The 22,280-nt window shown below is 48.0% G+C and overlaps 1 protein-coding gene across 1 annotated transcript in view; it reads right to left on the reverse strand.

Moving 5' to 3' along the window:
* Positions 1 to 1,501: 1,501 nt before the first annotated feature.
* Positions 1,502 to 22,280, reverse strand: part of NMNAT2 (nicotinamide nucleotide adenylyltransferase 2) — a 30,454-nt gene continuing 9,675 nt past the window's right edge. The window contains exons 3-12 of the mRNA XM_058842371.1: positions 8,723 to 8,811; positions 7,941 to 8,008; positions 7,161 to 7,239; positions 6,061 to 6,187; positions 5,372 to 5,452; positions 5,222 to 5,266; positions 4,362 to 4,438; positions 3,016 to 3,117; positions 2,717 to 2,784; positions 1,502 to 2,587 (exon numbers count right to left, since the gene is read on the reverse strand). Of these exons, the coding sequence (XP_058698354.1) occupies positions 2,485 to 2,587; positions 2,717 to 2,784; positions 3,016 to 3,117; positions 4,362 to 4,438; positions 5,222 to 5,266; positions 5,372 to 5,452; positions 6,061 to 6,187; positions 7,161 to 7,239; positions 7,941 to 8,008; positions 8,723 to 8,811 (839 nt within the window). The 3' untranslated portion in view covers positions 1,502 to 2,484. The remainder of the gene's footprint in view (positions 2,588 to 2,716; positions 2,785 to 3,015; positions 3,118 to 4,361; positions 4,439 to 5,221; positions 5,267 to 5,371; positions 5,453 to 6,060; positions 6,188 to 7,160; positions 7,240 to 7,940; positions 8,009 to 8,722; positions 8,812 to 22,280) is intronic.

The raw sequence follows: 22,280 nt of genomic DNA on the forward strand, positions 1-22,280 counted from the left end.
TTCCTTTTTCCTTTTTCCTTCCTTCCTTCCTTCCTTCCTTCCTTCCTTCCTTCCTTCCTTCCTTCCTTCCTTCCTTCCTTCCTTCCTTCCTTCCTTCCTTCCTTCCTTCCTTCCTTCCTTCCTTCCTCCCTTCCTCCCTTCCTCCCTTCCTCCCTTCCTCCCTTCCTCCCTTCCTCCCTTCCTCCCTTCCTCCCTTCCTCCCTTCCTCCCTTCCTCCCTTCCTCCCTTCCTCCCTTCCTCCCTTCCTCCCTTCCTCCCTTCCTCCCTTCCTCCCTTCCTCCCTTCCTCCCTCCCCTCCCTCCCCTCCCTCCCCTCCCTCCCCATCCGCCCTCCCTTCTGCCCCTTCCGCCCTCCCTTTTCTTTCCTTGGGGAAAGCCCACTGTCTTTGCTACCACTTCAGAGATGTTGCTCCCCAGGAGGTTCAGTCCCTCTGTTTTGGAGGCTGGTTGCCCCCATTGCTGTTTCTCTGGCTTGGAGCTAAGAACCACAGGGCACAACTGACGAGGAGCGGGGGCTGCTGTCTGGGATAACTTGTGTGTTGGGGTAGAGAGGGAAGGGAAACTGACAAACAGAACACGTGAGAACAGCAGGCAGAGAGGAGTCCAGCGAGTGGCTGACATACACTGGGTGTCTCAGGATGAGGTGTCACCATTAAGGGAGCTCAGTGGGGTGGTGGTGGTGACTAGCTCAGACTGGCTGAAGGCCTCCGTGGAGCAGAGTCCCCACACACACTCACCACCTTCTCTGTTTTGCCATATCCTTATCTTCTCATCCAATGGGATACATACTCAACTGCCTGGAGATACCAGAGCTGACGCTGCCAAATGGGGTGACACTGCCAAATGTAGAACAGTTCCCAAACAAATCTCTCCATGCAGAGGGAAATCCCTGACAAGGAAAGACCTCTTCTGGCGTGTGGGTCAGTTGCATCACTTCTGTCCTTCTGGGAAGGGCTGTGCTTCTGCTCCTTGAACTAGTGTTCTTAAAATCCTGTCTGCTGCAAGGACCCTGTGGCTGTCCTTGTTTGTCCAAAGCAGCTTGCTGTTCCAGGGATGCCAGCAGCACCCAGCAGGTCACCAAATTTAGCACAAAGTACCACCTTTGGAGCTTGCCTGAGAGCTACTTGTGACCCTTTGTAGGCTTTTAAGGGACAAAATAAATGTCACATATTCCCTTGAAAGGCCGTGGAGGACTCTCAGCCACAGGCAGAAGGACTCTACCCAAAGTGATACCAGGTTACAGGGAGGAAAGGAGAGAAGGTGAGGGCTAAACCTTCCTCATGGCTGTGACCTTCCCCATCAGCTGTTCAGGGTTCTTGTGCCCTAGGGGTGATCAGCAGGACAAGGCCCTGTTCCAGCAACCCTCCTCTCCACAAGACTTCAATAACTGCTCCACACCACATTACCTGTCCTGCTTTTACTGTAAGCATCTCCACTAGGGTTCATCCCTGGCATCGGGGGGCATTACAGGCAGGAGCAGGAGTCTGGCTTGTCCCAAGAAATGTGCAAAGTAGCCATGGCTGGTTTGGGAGGGGGAGGTTATCATGCATTTAATGAACTCTTCAAGGAGAGGAAGAGAGTGGGAGTGGTGGGAGAAGATGGATGGAGCAGAAATGGAGACCTGGAAGGTAGAGGATGGACATGGACACGTCCAGGTTTGGGGCAAACTCTCACCAGAGGCTTTGGCTCACCACCTGCTTCTTCTATCCAATTTCTTGTCCCCATAAATGGCAGATCCCTTTCTAGGTGGTGTGGGATGCCTCTGACACTGGGTAAGAGTAGAACATCACACCAACTTCACATGCCTAGGGAGTGGCTTCAGTTCTTGCAGCTAAGGGAAGTTGAGACATGACATTCTCCCCATAATGCTTTGGCAGCAGTGCTTACCAAGGTCTCTTCTCCCCTTCATAAACGCCCTCTCCATGACTTTTCAGGGACAGGAGGATTTTGTTAGCTGGGTTTTCTCATGGCTGGCCTGAGGAGGTTCCCCTGCTGTTGGGCACCGAGCTGGTTGTGTTGCAACTGCCTGCTGCCAACCAGGGTTTGGTTGGTCACTGTATTGAGAGGCCCAAAGGGCTCACACTAAAGCTACTTAATAAAAAAAATCCACCCAGATTTATTGAGCTGAAGTTGTGTAAGATGATGCAGAACAGGCAGCCCCTGCTCTGAGCATGCTGGGAAGATGGACTAAGGGGACCATTTCCCAGGGACATGCTGGAGCACACGGAGCATGTCACTCCCTGACCAGCCCTTCCTCCCTACCCATGCATACAGGGCAGGGCAGTACCCCAGAAAAAGAGACCAAACCGTTCCCTGGACATGGCTGCACAACAGAGCATTGGTGCTGGGGGTGAGAGGCAGACATGGGCAGGAGGCCATGGGATGGGGAGAGAGATGGAGACAAGGACTGAGAGAGAGAAAAGAGTGATGGAGAGCTGTAGGCAGGCAGGACATGAGGGCTGTCTCGCTGCAAGATCTCGGGCACTTAGCCAGAGGCATTGATGTAGAGCTGGCTCTTGAGGATGTAGTCAATGACAGGCTGGCAGAGGTAATCCACGACATGTCCGTCCCCGTGCTGCAGGGCCAGTCTGAGGGCATGGAGAGAGAGAAAGCTGTCAGAGCCCATTTGGGTGGGTTAGGTGCCCCTGCAAATGGAGAGACTGGCTGGGGGCACCCTGCTCCCCACTCTGTAGTGGGAGTAGCCCTGCTTCACCCACCTGCTTTTGGTGGAGCTGACAACTGACATGGGGTGATTTGAGTCGTCCTTCACCACCAGGATGTTGTTCTGCAAGGGAAATAGGAATACAGGTGTGAAGGGATGGCCTGAAAGCAGATATCTTTCCCTCCAGCCTCCCCACTCTGCTGTGTGGTGACCCATTGCTCATCCCACCCGTCAGCTGAGAGCGCCTGACCCCGAGACACATTGTGTCCCATGACAAAAGTGCCCCCCTGGGAGAAGAAAAACTGTGAGTCCTCTCGAAGCCTTTGCATGCCACAGGTGCATCCACCCACTCACTTTGTACTTGCGCAGTATGGAGGAGTGGTTCATGATTTGCTCAGGGTCTGCTCCATCCCGGGGCACCACCACGATCCCAAACTCCCCAACAATCACCTCCATCTGGGAGCAAAACAAAGTGTGGAGAGCTTTATAGCCACCCCATGCAAAACCTGCCACTGTCTGCCAGCCCCACCCTGCCCCATGAAAGCTGGACCATGGTCTGGAGGGAGATGGCAAGTGATTTTGAGGCTATGTCAACAGCCTTTGGCAGAAACATGGAATTAGGCAGGCAAGTGGTTGGCAGTAGATCAAATAAAAGGCACGGGGTTAAATCCTATTAGATGCTGTTGAGAAGAACTTGTGGTAGAAGAGGTTGCCCAAGGTGAATGTGACCTCTGCCTCGCTGGAAGGGTTCATGAGCAGGATGAATGTATTAGTCCTGACAGAGGTCTGGGAGGATTGTCCTTCCAAGGTGGTTTGGCTAAATTTGCTAAAGCATGGAGACCAGTCATAGTGCTCACACCATTCTCAGGTGAGACAAATCAGATTCACCCAAAAGAGCTTTGTGTCACCAAATTCGGGCAGTAGGAGCCCATGAGGAGGTGCTGCTGCAGAACGCATCTTCTGCCTGTACTTTGATGTCATTTCTGCATCCTTTGTGCTGGGCTCCAGGGCTTGGCTCAGTTCAGTTTTTCCAGCCCTTTAAAGGAGATACCTTTGATGCCTTCAAAGTTAAGGATTGAAGATATGGTAACTGACTTTTGAAGGCTAAGAAGTTCAAGGAGGGAGATTTGTGTTGACTGACTGATTTCAGTGAGGAACCAGGGGAGGCCTCATAGCCAGCATGGCTCCAACTGCCAGGAGCAGCTGGTGGGTCAGTAGCCCAGCCCCTCTCCAAACCTGGTGTTTTCCCATGAAAATATGACTTCTTCCATCAAGGGCCAACGGTGAAAGATGTTGATTTGGCTATAATATGTTTAATTCCTAACATCTGGACCACTCCTATAAATACCTTATTTCCTACTTGCATACCTCACTCTGCTGGAGCTGGCATCTAGTTGATACTGGCTCCTTCCAAGGGACAAGGAGTGGAGCAAGGCCTTTGGAAATGCCTTAGGATGGGCCTACCCTGCCACCCCAGATGCCATCCTCTGCATGAACAGTAAACAGGCTACAGGGCTTGGGACTGTAGAAGCCCTGTGGAAATGCGTAGGGGAGACGACAGTCAGGACTGGGATGGAGGACGCAGTGGAGATGGTGGGCACAGCTCCTGTCATCCCTGGGACCTAGTGACTCCCAGGAACACTGGCTGTGGGAAGCAGAGAAGGAGGAGCACGGAGGGGTGCCTGACACTGGTGACTCACATCTGCCTCATTCCAGAGGCCAGGGATGCAGAAGGACTCCAGCAGGTCGCTGCCACAAAGCAGCAAGATACGAAGCTCTGGAAAAGAGAGGAGAAAAGCTCAGAGGTGGGAGCACAAGGGGCTGAGCAGGGACCACCTCCCTCCCCCAACTTTGAGGGTTGGCTTTGCAGCTCAGCAAGAAAACTGTGCTGTGGGAAGGAGTCTTCTGCTCTGACAGGCCCATAAAGATTATTTGCACAACTGCCAGACAAAAGCAATAAAACTCCCAGAGGAGTGAGAAGTGGCTGCATGGGAAAATGCCTCCCTGTTTGGCATTCCCAGGTGGCCAAAACCTTTAGGCTCTGCATGGTGTTAGTGCTAAGATGACTGTAGTGTCAGGCTTTACATGAAAAGAGTCTCAAAACCACCAGCAAGCTCCCCATGCAGAGCTCTGGGTGATGTCTGGTGGGGCTAAAACCCTTAAAAGTCTTTAGAGCAAGGAGCACTATGGCTGGTAATGCAGCCAAAATCTCTCCTGCTGTGTGAGGCTCTGCAGGGAATGCGGGGATGGGGTGATACCACCATGGGAGGCCAATTTTGATGGCACCTGAGGGGACTCTCAGGACAGGATACCATGGCAGGTCTGTGTCAGTGCTGGGAGCTGTGTCCCCATTGCATGGTCCCTTATTTCAGGCAGTTGTCTGTCAACAGGATTAGGCTCAGCCCAGTTAGAGGTGTTTCTGTTGCATTTCTGAGCCCCAGTAGCTGGCACCAAGTTGAGATGATCCTGTATCAGCCAGAGATGTCATGCAGATGCTCCCAAGTCATGCAGTGCTGGCCCAAAGGAATGGGAGCAATGTGGATAGGGGCTGTGTACTCACCAATCTCCTCATATCTCATCACTGTCCCCAAGTTGGCATTTTCATCTGAGAAAGGGCAGCAAAAGAGAGGTGCTGATGCTCAGCCTCGAAGAGGGAGGAAGGGTGGGGAGCAGATCTCTAGAGGTGATGCTGGACCTTTCCTCTACATACCCACAAAGGTGAAGCTCTCCATGGGTGGGCGAACACAGCAAATCCGGCTCAGGCTTTCTCCCACTTTCCCCAAGATTTTTGCTAAAGGGGAAGAATGAAAATTAATGGGAGAGAGAGGTTGTGCAATTAACCCATCCAAGTGCTTCAGCCACCCTGGTTCTGCAAAATGCTCTTGTGCATTTCCCAACACCTCTTCTTACGGTCTTAACTCCCAAGAGCGCTCGCCTGTGTCTTGAAGGGACCAGCTATACAGCTAAAATCATGAAGAAAATCACGAGATATCCATTTTAATGGGATTTAAGTAATGTTCCCTCGTTTCAGCTAATACCTTTATGGTTCACATCCCTCTGTCTTATAGGGAATCCCACTACATCATCTCTTCTGCCAGTTCATCCCTTGGTACCAGGTAGCCTTTCCTTTTGCTGGTCTCACTGCCTAGACATCATCGAGCTGAAGTCCAGGGAGATTTCATAGCCATCTTAAGCTGTTCTTGGCTTCTGCCCTTGCTGTGCTGGATGCTGACTCTTGCACCACACCCCTGCCCCATCCTAGACCTGGTGCACCAAGACTGTCCAAAAATAAGGGGATGGATGGATCACCTTATTCTAATATTCTAATATTTGGCAGCCCTGGCTGAGAGGTAGTGGGTAAGTAGTCATCCCTCTCTTCCCTACAGCACAGCCACCTACCTGCAGTGGGCTTGCTGGAGATGTTGTTGTTCTGGTAGATGCTTTGTGAGGACTCATTCTGGGGCTGGCCAATCACAGGGGTGATGGAGGGTGTGTTGACATTGGAGAGGATGCAGCCAGTCACTCTCTGTAATCAGGGAAGGATGTAGTTGGAACAGTGTCTTCACCCCAGCACCCTCACAAAACCTTTCTGACCCTCTAACAAGCCTCTGCACCCCTGGTTCAAGGTCTTCTTTCATGACAGGTACATCCCAGCTCACTTCAGGGTCCCCAGTCCCATCTGACCTCACCAAATGGGCCTGGGGCTTTCAGTACCCTGTGGAAAATGACTCGTGTTTAAGGTGGTATCACCTTTTTTGTGTGGGCTAGCAAGGAGCAAACATGTCCTCTTCTCCTCCACCCTCCCTGCACAAGAAGGAAGGCATCACCAACAACTCCCTGGCTTCAACACCACAGTTCCAGGATGCACTGAACATCCTGCTGGCTAATGTTACTCCTGTGCCTCCTGTCTGGGCTGTCCATGAGCTTGTAAAATGCTCTTTCATCCATTTCCTATCTTTAATTTTCTTCCTATATCTGAGTGTACCAGCAGCTCTGCTACCTGTGTAGGTCACCCAAGGGCAATCACCTTCCTCCTTGGCTTTCAGGCCTGCCTCTAACTTTTCCTCCTGGGGTTGTGTTCCCTGGGGACTTCCCAGATGCTGAATTTTCCTGTAAAATCTCTCTGTCAGGTTCATACAGTAGTTCTGGCTCAGCTGGTGAACTGGGAGGCCCATCCACTCCTCCCTCCCTCTGGGAGGAGGAAGGGGGGTGTAATTACGTGGTTTATGCCCACCCTTGCTTTGACTTTGCCTTAAGCCCTGCTGCCCTCCTGGTGTTCCTGGGTCCAGGATGGCTGCTGGCTCCAGCTGGAGGGCTCCATTTCTTTCCACCACCAGGACCCAGACCTCAAAGCAGCTGTGACAAGGTCAGGATTTCACTGTGTTCCTCTAAGTTTTCTCACTGTCAATCTCTGTTGTATTTTGATTGGGTGCACTCCCACCCCTGCATTCTCCCCATGCCCTCACCCTGGTGCACCCATGGCATAGGGGATGCCTCACCTTCATCAGGTCACGGTGGTGCTCCAGCACACTGCAGGTGGTCTGCCAGGTGTCCTGGTAGCACTCCCAGGGATCAACCCTGCCAGAAGAACAACAAAGCAACAGTGTCGCTCATGGCCACTGCCTCGACCTCCTGCCCATGCTACCTTCTCCCCACTTGGTTGGCCAGCAGTGCCATGAGCAGCCATCACTGATGCCTCAGCCCTAGCATGGACCACGTCCTCCCTCCAGCTCCTCTACACAGCGATCAGCTCTGGAGACCTGAATGTGTGTCTGGGCATCTTTCCATGCTTGGCACCCAAGTAACCAGCTTTTGTTTGGCTTGGATGTGACTATGTGTGTCATAACCCTCTTTCTGAGGGCAGCCCAAGATGCTTCTGGTCACTTCAACCACCATACGCTACACGGCAGTGCTGGGAAGGTGAAAGTCTGCAGGCTGGTGCTACATGTGTGGACAGGGAAGGTGCCACAGCACAAGGCTGGAGTGAGCTAAGTGACTTTGGGTATCACCCAGACACCACAGGCTTCGTGAGGGGCTCAAATGACTTCCCAGATCTTGAGGGCTCCCTTGAGGGGTAGTGTAAGCCTCCTTGTCTGTTCTCTGCCAGACTGGGAGGGGAAGGTCTCTTACTTTTAGTCAAGCTTGGGCTGGAAGAAAATTCATCCCGGAGCTCTACCAGCTGGTGGCATCTCTACTCTGCATGCAGGACTTTGCCCCCATGATACAGAGAAAGGGCAGGGGCTGCTGGTACCATGGCAGGTGCCAGCTCTGCCACCCACCTGATCCAGTCGGAGGACTGCACAGCCAGCTGGCACATGGTCAAGCGGTGCCGGCTAGAAACTAGCCCCTGCATGAGAAGGTAAAGGAAGAACAGTTATGAAGCCTTGTGCTCTGGTCAGCCTGGGCTTGCAAACCTTTCTGAGGAAGAACATCAGGTTCACTCATGTGAGACAGGCCAGAAGGATTCCTTCCAGCCCACAGAAGTTTATTTAAGCTCCTGTTTGCTGGAGGGGAGGAGGCTCTGTTGGGCTCAACTCTGGCTACGTTCTTGGGTGGAGAGATTTGCTCAGCACTACCACTCCCAGACCTGTGTTCCAACGGGGACAATCTGAGCGGGTGGTTTCTTGATGAAATTCCTCCAGCTTTCAGGAGATAAGTGAGCTCACCACATCTAATTTGACAAGTGCCTCTAAAGGTCACTTATTTGCATAATTTCAATATCCTCCAAAAAAACTCAGTTGGCTTTGAAATAATTTAACCCCCCACCAACCCTCACTTAAGGTATCACCACCACTGTTTGGCCACTGTTTTGGGTGGGAATGTTTCTCTTTGCTGTCTAGTACTTTGGCTCAGTTTAGGGTCTCACTGCAGTGTTTATGTGAAGAGCAAGAGGTTTTATCTTCTCCCATCTCTCCAAGACTTTCCCAAGGTCAGGAGCTGCCCCAGGCAGAAGAGGGCTGTGAAGGAACCATAGGTCAGGCAGTGCTGCCCAGTGTTCAGCCCTAATTTCAGAGATGCCATCTCACACAGGAGGCAGAAAGAGGAAATGGGGATGACCCACCGTTTTCCCATAGGAGTCGTGCACAGGCGAGACAATGCCACCAATGACAATGAAGCGTCCAGTCTTGTGCAGGTAATCCCGGGCTCGTTCTGGAGGGAGAGGACAAGGAAAAGGGTGAAGGGGAATTTAGCAGGACCTACTGAGCCCTGCAACACCATGGCAGAAACCAGCCATGGGCCAACCAGTCCCTCCACAGCTGCACAGCTATTACACCCCTCCCTGGCCTGTGTCAACACCATGTGCCACCCATGTCCCAACTATGCTAAGAGATGTTCAGTTTCGGGCAGGTATTTCCTAAAGGTGGTATTTGAGGATAAAAATGCTGGTGACAAATTGCCCAACCCACCTTGTCTCCTACATATTGAGGAGGCCAGCTATTGAGACAGTAGCAAAGGAAAAGAAGATAGGGAAGGTAAAAGCAAAGAGGCAGATAAGATTGACGAGCCTTTAGAAAGATAATTTTTTCTTCAACTGAAGGATCTGTAAAATATTTTTGATTTGTAAATAAAAGGAGCATTTCTGAAACTTAGGTGGTGATTTCAGGATCCATCAGGCATCCCAAGATGTCACTGCATCACATCCTTCAGACACTGAACTCAGTGTCCAGCACTGCCCTGGGGAATGGTGAGAGGTCCTTCCTGAAGGGCAAGTGTTCCCAGTGGGGCAGTGGTTGCCACATCCCTGGAAGTGTACAAGGCCAGGTTAGATGGGGCTTGAAGCAACCTGGGTTAGTGGAACATTTCCCTTCCCGTGGCAGGAGCTGGAACAGGATGAGCCTTAAGGTCCCTTTCAACCCAAACCATTCCAGGATTCTAAGTCACTTGGGCAAAATTTTTCTTTTCTCCAAATTTTGAAATTTCTTCTAGGGAATATTATCCATTACTGTCAGTTAAAATAAATTAAGGAAATATAATTGCCATGGACCTTTTTTCCCCCCCAAGGGCATTGAGCAGCCTCAGGTCTCTGTGACAGCTTGTGGGAAATTTGCCAGCCTCAATACAGCTTCTTCCTCAGACTCACCTGAAATCCTCACTCTGGCTGCCTTCCCAGCTCTTCTGCCTTGGACACACAAGCCTCCAGAGAGGGAAAAGTGGGCTTAAATAATTTGATTGGTGCAGGGAATAAAATTTGATTGCCTGAATTGGATGCACCAAAATTATCCTTCCTGCCCTCAAAATCCCATAAGAGCACATGCAGCAAAACACAGCATGCTTGGGTTTGGCTTTTTTGCACAGGCAGGGAGAAGTGAAGATGGATGGATCACTGTTTACCTCTATGTCATAATGCAATTTAAAATGAGAATTAAAATAAAAAGGAAATTCCTTAACAAAAACGATGACATTGCATTTTAAATGAACACATCCTTTCATTGTTTCTTAATTTTCCCTGACTTGATTTTCCTTGTCAAAAGAAGATTAAAAATACTGATCTGTCTATCTTCACATATGGCCCCCTTATAAAGTTCATCTTTCAGAGGACATGAACTCTTTGCATGTAAGCTCTGCTTCAAGCTCTCAAGAATGACTGATGGTATTAATTTGCCTTGAGTTCTTGGTGGCAAAAGCCAAAGGTTTTTCCTGGCTACCAGTATCTCAAGGTCTGTATTTAAACAACCTGGCACCATCTCCACACCTTCAAGCAATGTGACCCATGCTGCTGGCATGTCATCTCAGCTCCAGCTTCCAAGAGATCACACCAAATATCCACCACTACCTCCTGCCTTAATAAAACATTTCCTCTGCAGAAAACAGGCACTGGCACAGGATGCTCAGAGTTTTGGATACCTCATCCTTGGAAATGTCTAAGGCCAGGTAGGCTGAGGCTTGGAGTAATCTTCTCTAGTGGAAGATGTCACTGCTTATGGCATGGAACTGAGGGGTTGCTGATGGCCTTGCAGCACTCAGGGAAGGCTCTGCTGTTGTCAGGAGAAGGGTGCTGCTGTTCTGTATTGCCATCAAAACTGCTTATTCGGGTTTTAACCTGTACAATCTTTAGAAAAATCTGTAAAAATGAGGCTGCTTTCTAAGTTGGGATCTGCATTTCCAAGAGCTTGTTGTCTACCTCAGAAACACCACATTTAATTTAAATATACATGGAAAAAATAGCACATTTATTGACAAGTAGATCCTTGCAAGGGAAGTATTTGAGTAAATGTAGGCTAAGAAGCAGCAGTATGGCATAGGGAATGGGAAGACCTGCCTCCTGGTTCCGTCTTGCCCACGACTTGCAGAGCACCCTTTCACATCCCAAACTAGTCTGTTCTCACTTGGTTTTGGTGAAGAGCACATTGTTTGCCTGTAGGGTTGTGCCAGTCAGGAAACTCTGCAGTCTCGCTTGTTCGTACAACCATCAGCTAAGCCAGTCCTTCACACCTATCCACTTCAAAACAAAGGCCTTTAAAATCATTGCATTTTCTTAAATAACACATCAAATCCTGTTGGGAGAGGAGCTGTGTCACTGGTAGGGCTGGCACAGTGACAGGAGCACCTGCCCTTACTGCTGGGATGGTGGCAGAGGATTTGGGACAAGGGACATGGCTTCAGGATGGCATGAGAGAGACACTGAGCTGCTGTAGCGTGTCCAGAGAAGGGAACAGAGCTGGGAAAGGGTCTGGAGCACCAGGAGTGGCTGAGGGAGCTGGGTGGGGGCTCAACCTGTACAAAAGAAGTTTCTGGATGACAAAAGCCTTGCTGTGTTGGGGAGGGAAGGGACAGGGGTGACACTTGGACCCACCCCAAGCACTGGTCCCACACTCTCACTTTCCTAACCCAGCTTTGCTTGCCTGCCATGCAAATGCACTTTAAGTATTTTCATCTCTGCTGCTTTCCTAAGAGATGATGGTACAGAAAGACCAATCAGAGGATATGCTCCAGGGCTACAAAACTGAAAAGTGATGGTTTTGTCCAGTTTGAATGAAAAAATAGCATCTCACTTCCCCAATAAGGAATCAGTCCTTATTTAAGAGATGTTTCTTTTTGGAGGTTCTCACTGAGTATATTTAGTCACAATGTTTGGGCTCCTCTGGCACTGCTCCATCACCTAAATTTGCGTTAATGAAATCTTTGATATTCCTCATGTTCAATTTTTCAAGGTGTAATTACAAATTGTATTTTCTTTGCCTTTGTACCTGGTTCACTGGCACCCTTAAGACTTCCTTTTTTTCTATTTTATTTTTTTCTTACAGAATAAAGCCACAGACCACCTCTGATTTATGCCCTTCTCCCCACTGGGGACTGCTCACACTGTGCCAGCTCTCCAAAAACATACACAAGGTAGTAGGGAGGCAAGAAAGCTTTGCACAGCCTTCATTGCACATCCCTGAGAGTTGTGACAGAGAAGTTGCACAGCCACAGGTGATGGAGAAGGCAAAACCATTTCCCAAGGGTCTCATTTTTATTTTGAGCAATTTGGCCTCTGACATCCTTGGACAGGAGGTGGGACATGGCCAATTAGGTGCCAAGGGCAGGGGAGGCACTTTCCCACTGTCTAAAATCCCTTCTTCTGCAGGACAGAGTGACCTAGATTTGCCAGCACACTTTGCTTTATTCTTAAGCTAGCAGCACTTGCAGGACCTAAATGGTCCAGAGCTCAGTGTGGGCAAGGACCCAGCAGTTACTCTCAGTCTAATTGAATGATGTATATGGATATGGATATAGATAGAGATATAGAGATATAGAGATATTTTTTGAAAGTCCTCTGAATGCCAAATCAGGGATGTATTCATCGCAGGTGTCCTTCTCCCAGAGCCCAGCTCTCCTGCTTACCTGTGATAGATTGGCATTTAAGAAAATGAAAAGAAACACCTAAGGAAGTTAAAACTGCTGGCGGCTGATGGGAGTTTTTCTCCTAGCCAACAGCTGGCCATTTCTAAGAATTGACAGCGGTTTTAACCATTGAAAAGTGAGATCAACCTGTGAACACCACCTTAAGACCTAAGCCTGGGAATTTCTTTGTCTCTTTGTTTCCTGCCTGTGAAAGGTAACTGAGCTTTAGCTGGATTCCCGTCCCCTGATGGTCCAGGCCATGCGGCCCGGGCAGGGGCTGGGCTGGGCCTGCCGCGGCTCCCGGCCGGGAGATGGGGCCTGCGGGGCTTCTCCCCGAGCTCTGGCCGGGCCAGGCCTGTCCCTGGCTCAGCTGCAGTTTTTGCCGTGACTGAATTCACCAGAGACTGCCGAGTAAAGAAAGAAAAAGCTCTTGACCTGTGGTGGGCTGAGACAGTGACCACACTCTCCAGAGCAGCCATGAAGAATCTTCCATCACAGACAACTCCAGCTGCTGCTCCGGCAGAGATCACAGAACCATCTACAAAGCCTGGGCAAGATTTTAACCTTTTCATTACCCAGATGAAACTTGTAGATTAATCCTTTTTTCCAGAGAAAGAAAAAGAGAGTAATCAACATGTAAAGAGACTTTATAAACTATTAGAGACAGTAAAGAAAAGAATTAAGCTTCAGAAGAGGTAGAGAATAAGGAGATGCTTTAATTAAGCTGAAATATTTTTCTGTTAAAGCTATGGAGATGGACAATAGCATCCTGAAAAAACTCCTTTAATTCATGACAGAGTATATAGGGAGGAATAGAGTGTTCAAAGTGTGGATTTGGAGCAAAAGGTGGAGTAATTGTGATAGAGTGAGGTGCTGGAACAGAGAGGGGAGAAGTAATAGTTGAAGATTGAGAGGCAAATAGTTGAAGCCTTGAGAGGCAAAGAGAAAATTTCTGTTTCCAGAGAAGCTCACAGAGACAGATGAAGAGAACTTTTGCCTTTGAATAACTCATCCTTAAAAATGACATCCCTAGACTCATTGACCCATACACATCTCAGAGTGATGTGAAATGGGAGGAGAAAAATCTGATGACAGGATTTCTGGGCAGCTGGCATCAGAAAAATAGAAAGCTATAACAGAAATAGTTTTCTTGTGAAAACTCCATAGATTAGCAGAAGAAGACTTCTGTTTCTCTACAAAGGCTGATGGAAAGACTCTAGCAGGAATTGGAACTGTTTTAAACACCAAAGTTCCAAACTTTTTTGTCTCTATGTTGTCATGTGAACAAGGAAATGGTTGGGTAGTGGGGGATAAAGGAGTTTTCTGGAAGTTTATTCTGGTGTTCTTATTCTTGTAGTTTTGTTAATAAACTTTCTTTATTCTTTTTAAGTTTTAAGCCTGTTTTGCTCTTGTTCTAATCCATATCTCAGAGCAAGAAATAAGTAAGTTTTCTAGTAATTTTTTTAGTTACTGCTTTAAAACCACGGCATTACCCCAGAGCCTTGTTCTGGGTCCCAACCAGTATCTTCACCCACAGTCAGATCTTGGTTAGAGGTGGGGGAACTATTGGCATCTCCTCTCCCTGGGCTCCCAGAAGAGACATTTCTACTAGAGCAAGCCCTGGCTGCTCTTCAAGAGAAGTCTCTTCTTTGAGAAGAAGCAGGAGACTAATTCTTTACCATGGGATTGACCCTTCCCAAGGCAAGCCTGGGGAGATCCCAGTGACTCAAATAGCCTGTCCTACCTCATGATCAGTGCCTCTTAGACAATTTCAGTCAGATTCCCAGGAGACTTTTGGTTGGTAGAAAAATCCCATTAAGATTTTAATCTCTCAGGTAATTGCCCTGTTACAATTTCCCCCACCCCATTAGTCCATAGCTGTACCCAGGAACAGTGGAAATAACAAATATTGGAAGGGCTTCAGGTGTTTCTGCATATTAGTTTCATCCACTTTTCATAAATGCAGAAAAAGCGCTGGCCAGCAAGTGCCTCAAGATTTGTGGTGGAAGTGGAGGCTGTGGAAGCCACCCTGAGAGGTGTTTCTGCAGGACCTGACCCTGCCAGCCCACTCAGGTCCCCACTAGTGTCCAACTCAAAGCCACACAAGGGATGACTAACGATATTCATGCTGCTACCATCTGTTGACCACACCTGGCTTCAAGCAGAAAGATGAAACTAGGCATTTAAAACAAACTAACTAAGAATAATAGAAGTAGGAGACTGAGTCACAGTAAGCTGACCTAAAAATAGCAGAACACTTCCTGGAGCCCCAGCTAGATGGGGCCTAGGCAGGGTACCTGGCTGGTCCCAGGGAATCTGGATTTCTTCCATGAAGCTGTAGAGGACAACCTATTTGATATAATTGAAATTGAAACTGAAAATGAAGACATCCTATTTTTCCCTCTTTTATTAGGAGTGAAGTATTGCATGGGTCTGGGAAGTTACACAGGAGTCCAGGAGGAAGAGCTCCCAAGTCCTAGACCTTGAAAAGGAGTGTTGGAGGTTAGGTGTCCTTTTAGTTCTGACTCACCTGTGGAATTTTTACCCATTGGTTGCGGGGAAAACCTGACTGCTGGTACTTGGTGGGTGCTCGAGAAACACAAAGAGTCCGGCTGGGCCCATGGGGGAAGGGGGGCAAGAAAATGGGAGGGTGGGGACAGTTTTGCTGGGTTCTTCAGCTTCAGAGAGGCACACTTTACTGGGACCTGTTGCTGCGGAGAGAAGGGAATTCACCATCACCGAGACAGAGCTGCTTCTTCTTCTTCTCCTTCTTGTTGGTGCGTCTCACACCCCCTGTCCTGCCGGGACGTGGCAGTGCCGGCCACCGCTGTGGAGCTGCTGATCCACCTCATCCACCAGCCCAGGATCTCAGCTCATTCCTGCTGTTCCAGCTGAGTGTTCCTCAGAGCCCTGCAGGAGCACCGGGACTGACTGCCCGAGGGCTTTGTGAAACAAAGCCTCTCCTCCATCCTTTCCAGTCTTGGCCGAGAGGACTGTCACAGGGGCCCTGGCTCTGTTTTGTTGTTAATGCTGTGGTTATTGTTGTTTGAGTGCCTCATTATACATACTAGTAAAGAACTGTAATTCCTATCCCCAGATCTCTGCCTTAGAGCCCCTTGATTTCAAAATTTTCATTCCAAGGGAGGCTCCTGCCCTCCCTAGCAGACACCTGTTTTCCAAAACTGAGATGAGGAGCATCTGAGGAAAAGCATGGCAAAACAACCCAGGCCAAGATGCTTTTCCCTCCTGCAGCTGCTAATCCTGCTACAATGGAGTGGGAGGGAGCATGCAATGCCTCTTGCTGGTGAGCAACATGAGAAGTACAGGGAGCTGCTTCTTGAGCTGAAGTGCCACCAGCTCCTCCAGGCAGGGACTGAACCTACTTTTCTGTCAGACGGGTGATTAGTACAGTGCTGCCACTCTCTCCACTTCTACAGAGAAGCAATATAACTTAATGTTTGGACACCTCTACTGTGGTATTGCAGGGAAAGTAGAAACATTCTCAACACCATGCTGGATCTCACCTGAGGTGTGGGCAGCTGAGTGGGTGGACATGTTAAATGCCTCCACAAGGTTTTCAACACCCAGGGCTACTACCTGGGTATCATAGAGGTCTTTGGGCTAAAGAGGTAAGGGAAAGCATCTAATGAGGTAAAAAAACTCTTATAAGGTAGTTGGAAGGGCCTTGGAGCAACCTGCTCTAGGCAATGATATCTCTGCCCACGGCAGGGAGTTGTAACAAGACAATCTTTACTGTCTCTTCCAAATAATTTTGTGATTCTGAAAATGGATGAAGAAGAGGCCTTCACCTAAAGAACGTTTTTTGAGCTCTCTTCTGCAGAACAACACTGAAACAACTTGCTTAGAAGCCCTTGGAGAAGGATTCAGCATCTCTAGGTAAGATGATTTTCTGTATGTGTGATATTGAAGTGGAAAATGAAAGGTCATGTACCTTTCCCTGTCTAGTGCATTAACTGTCACCCCACAAATCAGCAAGAGTTGTCCATGTGTATCATGGTTGAGGGGGGAGAGTTTTTCTCTTCCAGTGTAGTATTTTCCTTGTTTTTAGGGAGAAATGTGACAAAATGTGGATTTGCCAGTGCTCAGTGTAAAATGCCCCTCTGAATGTCAGGATCTATTTAAGCACAAACTAGGGCAGTTAACATCTCTGTTACTGAGCTGGGAGAAAACAGTCAGAGCTACTTTGGCTGAAATCTGTCTCTCCTCTGGGATTTTTGAGGCTAGTGGCTCTCCAGGTGGTGTAAGGTGATGTAACATGCCACTCACAGTAAAGCAACATCAATTTGTGGTGTGAATCTGGCACATATCTGGCATTTTGTGGCTGTATATCAACTTTGATGAGAGTCTAAATATCCAGAGCAAAAATGTTTGGTAAACAAATAAGAGGGTATTCCATATAGTCCAAACTGCTCCAATTTGAAGTGATTTTTGTTATCCTGGGCCCATGGACAGAGTCACACAGCAAAAGGGTAGCAGAAAAAGACAATATTTTCACTATTCTGCCATGGTTTCATTATTTCATCAAAATATGGATAGAACATCCAAAATAGGACAGGCACCTTAATGTACATCCCTGGAGAGGTCCCAGTCCCCATCTCAGTCAGCAAATGGTGTCACACATTGCCTTTAAAAAAAAAAAAATGAAGGGGAAATAAAACTCGAACAGATTTCCCCATTTGTTTTCCAGTGCCCTAATTTCCCTGTAGAAGCACCCTGTTTGTTTTTATTTCCAAGCTGTGTAGTTGTCCTGGGGTGACTTTATGATACTGGTATCCCCAGTAGCCTTGTTTATGTTATATATTAAGTTCTGCACCTTTAAGACTGGCTCTGAGAGCAAAGAGTGGGGAAGAAGAAGCGTGAAATTTGTGTTGAAAGAAAACATCGCTCCCCCACATCCTGCTCCTGGACTGTGGTGTCTGTCCGTTCTGCCCTAAACTAGGACAGTAGTGCATCAAAAGCAGTGCTTTTTGCGTCCTGGCATGTGTTGTGCTGCTCCTTTGGGCTGACACGCGGCAAGATTGCAATCCTACCAGGAGCAGAGGATTTATGGTTCTCAATTCCCCACTTAGCAAAAATGAGGAGCCTTTGCTCAGCAGCTCTTTGCTAGTCTTTGGCTGCCTTCACATGGAGCTGACCCCTGTGTGTGACCTGTGGCTTGCCTTTGCTGGCAAAGTAGACGCTGACCTTGTCTGGGATCTGTGTTGGCTGAACCAGGACTGTGCAGGCAGAAAACATCCCACCTACAGAGAGGCAGAAAGGTTCAGGGCATGCTGGTGAGGGCATGGGTTGACAGAACCATGGTAAGATTTCAGTCTCAAGGTGACACCAGAGGGATGTCACATTCCCCTTACTGCAGCTGTGTATCAGCAAAAACCTCCCTCTTTGCAGACCCATTCTCAAGACCCCATTTTCCACAAAAAGAAACATGAACCATGTCTGTGCACAAAGCAAAGGCACCAGAAGCATAGTTATGTGTTTAAGCATCCCCAACCCAGCTTGTCCTGGGAAAAGTGGATTTTCTGCTTTCCCTTGCCAATGAACCACAGAGAAAAGTCATCTCCTCAGGGAAGTCATCTCCTCAGGGAAGTCCTTAAAATCAGTTTGGGGCTGTTGGATTTTCAGTGAAAATAGAAACTGTTGTGTAGCAGGGGCTGTGCAAGTTCTTCCTTGCCTGGCTCAGAGATGGGTTCTCCACCCACCCCATGGGGACCTTCTCTGCCTGTGCTCACTATTTCAGCCCTGAAACAGACTTATCTCAGTTAATCTTCTCCTGAGGCAAGCCCTACAGCAGCTTTTGAAAATGCATATTTCCAAAGAACCTAGGCTTCTCTTTTCCCAAATACTGATTTAGCAAATTTCTGCTACTATAACCAAGATACATCCAGTGGCTCAGGCTTACTGAAGAAAACCAGTTGATACTTAAAAGGGAGAACAAAAAGAGTGTTTCTGAGCCAGGTTGCCTTTTCTAACAACAACTGTGTTTCAGTGGAATGAGAGCTTGTGCCTTGGCCCTGGTTTATTTTCAGGGTTGTGATGGGCACTATTGACTTTCTCCACACAGGGCATCCCAAAAATCTATCCTTGCTTGGCTGGGAACTGATGGCATCATGGAAGTGCTTGGATTGAGGGCTTATTAATACCAGAGAGGGCATGTTCATGTCAAAATCCAGAGGCGCCCTGGCTTTGTCTCTATCTTATGCTGATTTTTCAGTCTTTAGAGGTTTTTGGGTCTTCCCAGAGATGCTTTTGGCTCCCTGGTCCCAGGTATAGGTTGAGGTTAGGGTTGAGGTTGGAGGTACTTGTGTTACACTTCAACACAGGTGGATTCCTTGGCTCAAAGGACCTCTTGCAGACCCCCAACCTCGCTGCCAGAAGGGATTTTGGAAACCAAAGTGTGCAGAGGTGAGGATACCCATTTTGGGCCTGTTGCTGCTCAGATGCACAAAGATCAGCATAGTCATGACCCACTTCTACCCTTGGCCCCCATCACTGTGGTACCCAACCCACAGCAGCCTGGCAGCAAAAGGATGTGGCTCCCCCACTGCACCACTCAAACAATTAAATGAGCTGCCCAAGGTTACGTGAGAAGTGTGGGCTGCAGGTGTTCAGCATGCAGCTAATTGATACCCTTGGCATTGTACAAGTTGACACTAAAGAGCATTAGAGAAGACAGTGCAGGAGGTGAGAGCATCACAGTGAGTGCAAATGTTTTTTAAATAGAAGCAGAGCCTCTGTTTCTTTCTTGAATAAGGTTGTAGGACTGGATTTCTCACTGACAGGTTTGTTTATAGTCAGTGGAAGTAAAAGAAGGTACGTGGCACACTTTGGGAGGTGGCATTATCATAGAGCCAATGTGATGTCTCAGAGACCGTAATAAATACTGTCAAATATTTAAGAGCTTATAAATGTTTTAAAAGAATTCCTGAATAGTTATTGATGTACTTTAGTCTCGGTTTTGTGTTCAGGAAAACTCCTCCTCACTCTGGGTCATGAAGAGAAGATGCTTAAGATGCAGGAAGCTGATGAAAAGGCTGTGAAAAACGAGTCTGTATGGGGTGCAGTGACATCAACTAATATATAACAGTCCCCAGAAGAGCCATGGGTGCTGCAGTCCTGCCAGTGCTGCTTTGTCTTCCCAGCACACCACCCAAGTATCTGCAGTTTCAGTGTGTTTGGGGCAAGTGCTGGGCGTGGAGGTGTGTTGGTGACCCAGCCAGCATGGCACCAGGGCTGGGCTGGCAGGTGTCGCTGCCACACCGAGCCAGGGGCACTTGGTGCTAGGCACAACTTACCTTCCTAGACCCCTTGTACCAAGAAAACCTTTCAGCTGTTTGCTGTGATTTCAGCAGCTTGGATGTCAGTGGAAGTTCCTCTGCTGTGTTACAGAGGGATGAGCAGGGATGCTGCAGCTCCCTGTGTCCAATTCATCACCTCGGGTGTTTTAAGCAATATCTGTCCTGGCTCTGTCCCGGTCAAGTCATTCCCACTATGCTCTGATGGTGCTGCTGAGCTCCAATGCTGTACAGAGCCAGGCCGGAGCTCAGCCATCCTCTCCCTGTCCAACAAGTCCTCTGAGAGCCCCATTACACCACCCACTCCTTCAATCGATCCCTCCAGCTAATTATGCATTCAGATTTCAGCTGAGGATGAAATGGAACCAGGAGGCAGCCTCACGGGGGCCTGCATTTCTTACTGCTGTTGCACACAGCAGAGCAAAGTCTCTCTCAAGCTCCTGACAAGCTTTTGTTAGATGGAGGGGGAAGGAATTTTGCTTCTGGACATTTGCCAGTGTATTCCTATTTAAGCAAAGGGGAAAGGGCTGTCCTGCTACTCAAGCATTTCTCCCAGCTCTGTCCCAGGCAGTGATGCTCTCATTAAACTGCTCTGCAGTTCAGTCATCTCAATAAAATAAGAAAAAGTGATTCTTGAACTTCAGGATATTAAAACAATACACCATTAACAAAAGCCTCAGCTCCTGCCTCAGCTCCTGCCTTTTCATCCCTCTTTACTTAGTCAACTCCATCCTTTCATCTCAAATCCCTTGCTATGGGATCCAGCAGCCTTCACTGCTGCTCCTCTACGAGTATTGCAGAGGTTAATGAAAAAGCAGCCTGCTGAGATTTTTAATTGCTCAAGTTTTCCTAAGAATCAAGCAAGAGGGTTTTATGTTTGATAGCAGTCCCCTTTCATTGTTTTCCACCAGAAATGGTTTTTACCCAGCTGTTGGTTGGGATATTGACTCTCTTCAACACAGGACCTAAGGAAAATTTAATTAGACAAAATGGGAAGGATAGTGGAGATTTGCTGACTTTCAGGATTCAGGCTATTTACAGGCAGTGACAAGTTCAGGTCCTGGGCACTGTTTGAAATGAGGTAAGTGGGGAAATTCCACAGTCAAACAGGTTTATAATATCTGAGGAATCAGAACTTCCTATGAGAGGGCCACATCTAAACGACATCTCACAAATCTTATTCTCCCAAAGAAGCTGACCTGGAGCAACTCATCACCCCATAAATCTACATACAGGAGATGAGGCAGTCTGAATAGAAGCAGATGATACAGATTTGATTAGAATAATCTGTTTGCCTTCATAGTACCCAAAAAATAGTTGTAAAAAAAGCCAAGTACCTGTGACTGAGTCAGATTAATGTCCCATTTTTGGGAGGGGGTTACTCAACCTACTGCCTCTGAGACCAGCTCTGAACATCCCTATGAACCCCAGACTCCACATTTCTGGACCTGTGGGCACTGTGCATCCAGAAGGGAGGAAGGAAGGCTAAAATCTTCCTTTGCAAGAGCAGGGAGGCCCCAGTGAAGCTCTGCTTTCTGCAGGCTTATAAGCAGAGGTGGAAAGGGGAACTGAAGGGTCATCCAATCCCTGGAGATGAAGCTGTTCTTAGACCTGGGCAGAAATAAAACTGTGGTTGATGAGCAAGGCTTTGTGAAGGAAGCTAGAAGTTTGCACATGAAAATAATGGATTATGAATAATTTGAGAACCTTAAAAGGCAAGAAAAATAAAAGTGTAAAATGCAAAAATAGGGGGTGTGGGCAATTCCAGAGGGGCCTTTTCTTCTACATTTGAAGACAATCGAATGAAAGAAAATAGAGAGAAAAAAATCAATATCAAAATACAATACACTGATCAACCAGATAACATTTCACCCCACCAAAATCCTCATTTCAGTTTGAAGTAATCATCGGAACAATCCTCCAATTCTCACATATCCACAGGACAGTAAAAGCCCTTTCCACTGCAGAACCTACAAAGAAACTACTCTCAGCACCTTCCTTCCAATCCAGCTATTTGTTGGCTCTGTCTCCAACCCTGAAATACCATGACAGAGAACTTGGAGCCTCTGACCTGGTTCATCTGGTGCATCTGGTGATGCCTTTAGTCCCAGAATTTTACCCAAGACCATCTTCAAAACAAACTATATTTTTTTGATTTAAAATATTTGCTTTCTACCTTGCTCTACAGAGCTGCCTTTTGATTTTCAAGCTCTGGACACAGTTGTATTAGGGCTTCCAAAGCTGGGGCCATATAGGGAAGTGATTTAATTGTCAAAGCAAGCACAAGCTTGTTGTCTGGGGGAGTGCCAGCATGGGCTTTGGGGTGTTAGCAGAGCTGCATGGATTAGGTTTTGCTTTTGACATTGGTGCCTTGGCTTTTGTCCTGCGGATGGCATTGCTTGCATGGGAAGGAAGGAGGAGGCAAACTGTAAGGAAGCCAAGATGGAGAAGATACACTTTAGACAGTAGATCCCACTGCTG

This window comes from Poecile atricapillus, chromosome 7 (assembly GCF_030490865.1).
Source record: "Poecile atricapillus isolate bPoeAtr1 chromosome 7, bPoeAtr1.hap1, whole genome shotgun sequence".
Classification (NCBI taxonomy): Eukaryota; Metazoa; Chordata; class Aves; order Passeriformes; family Paridae; genus Poecile; species Poecile atricapillus.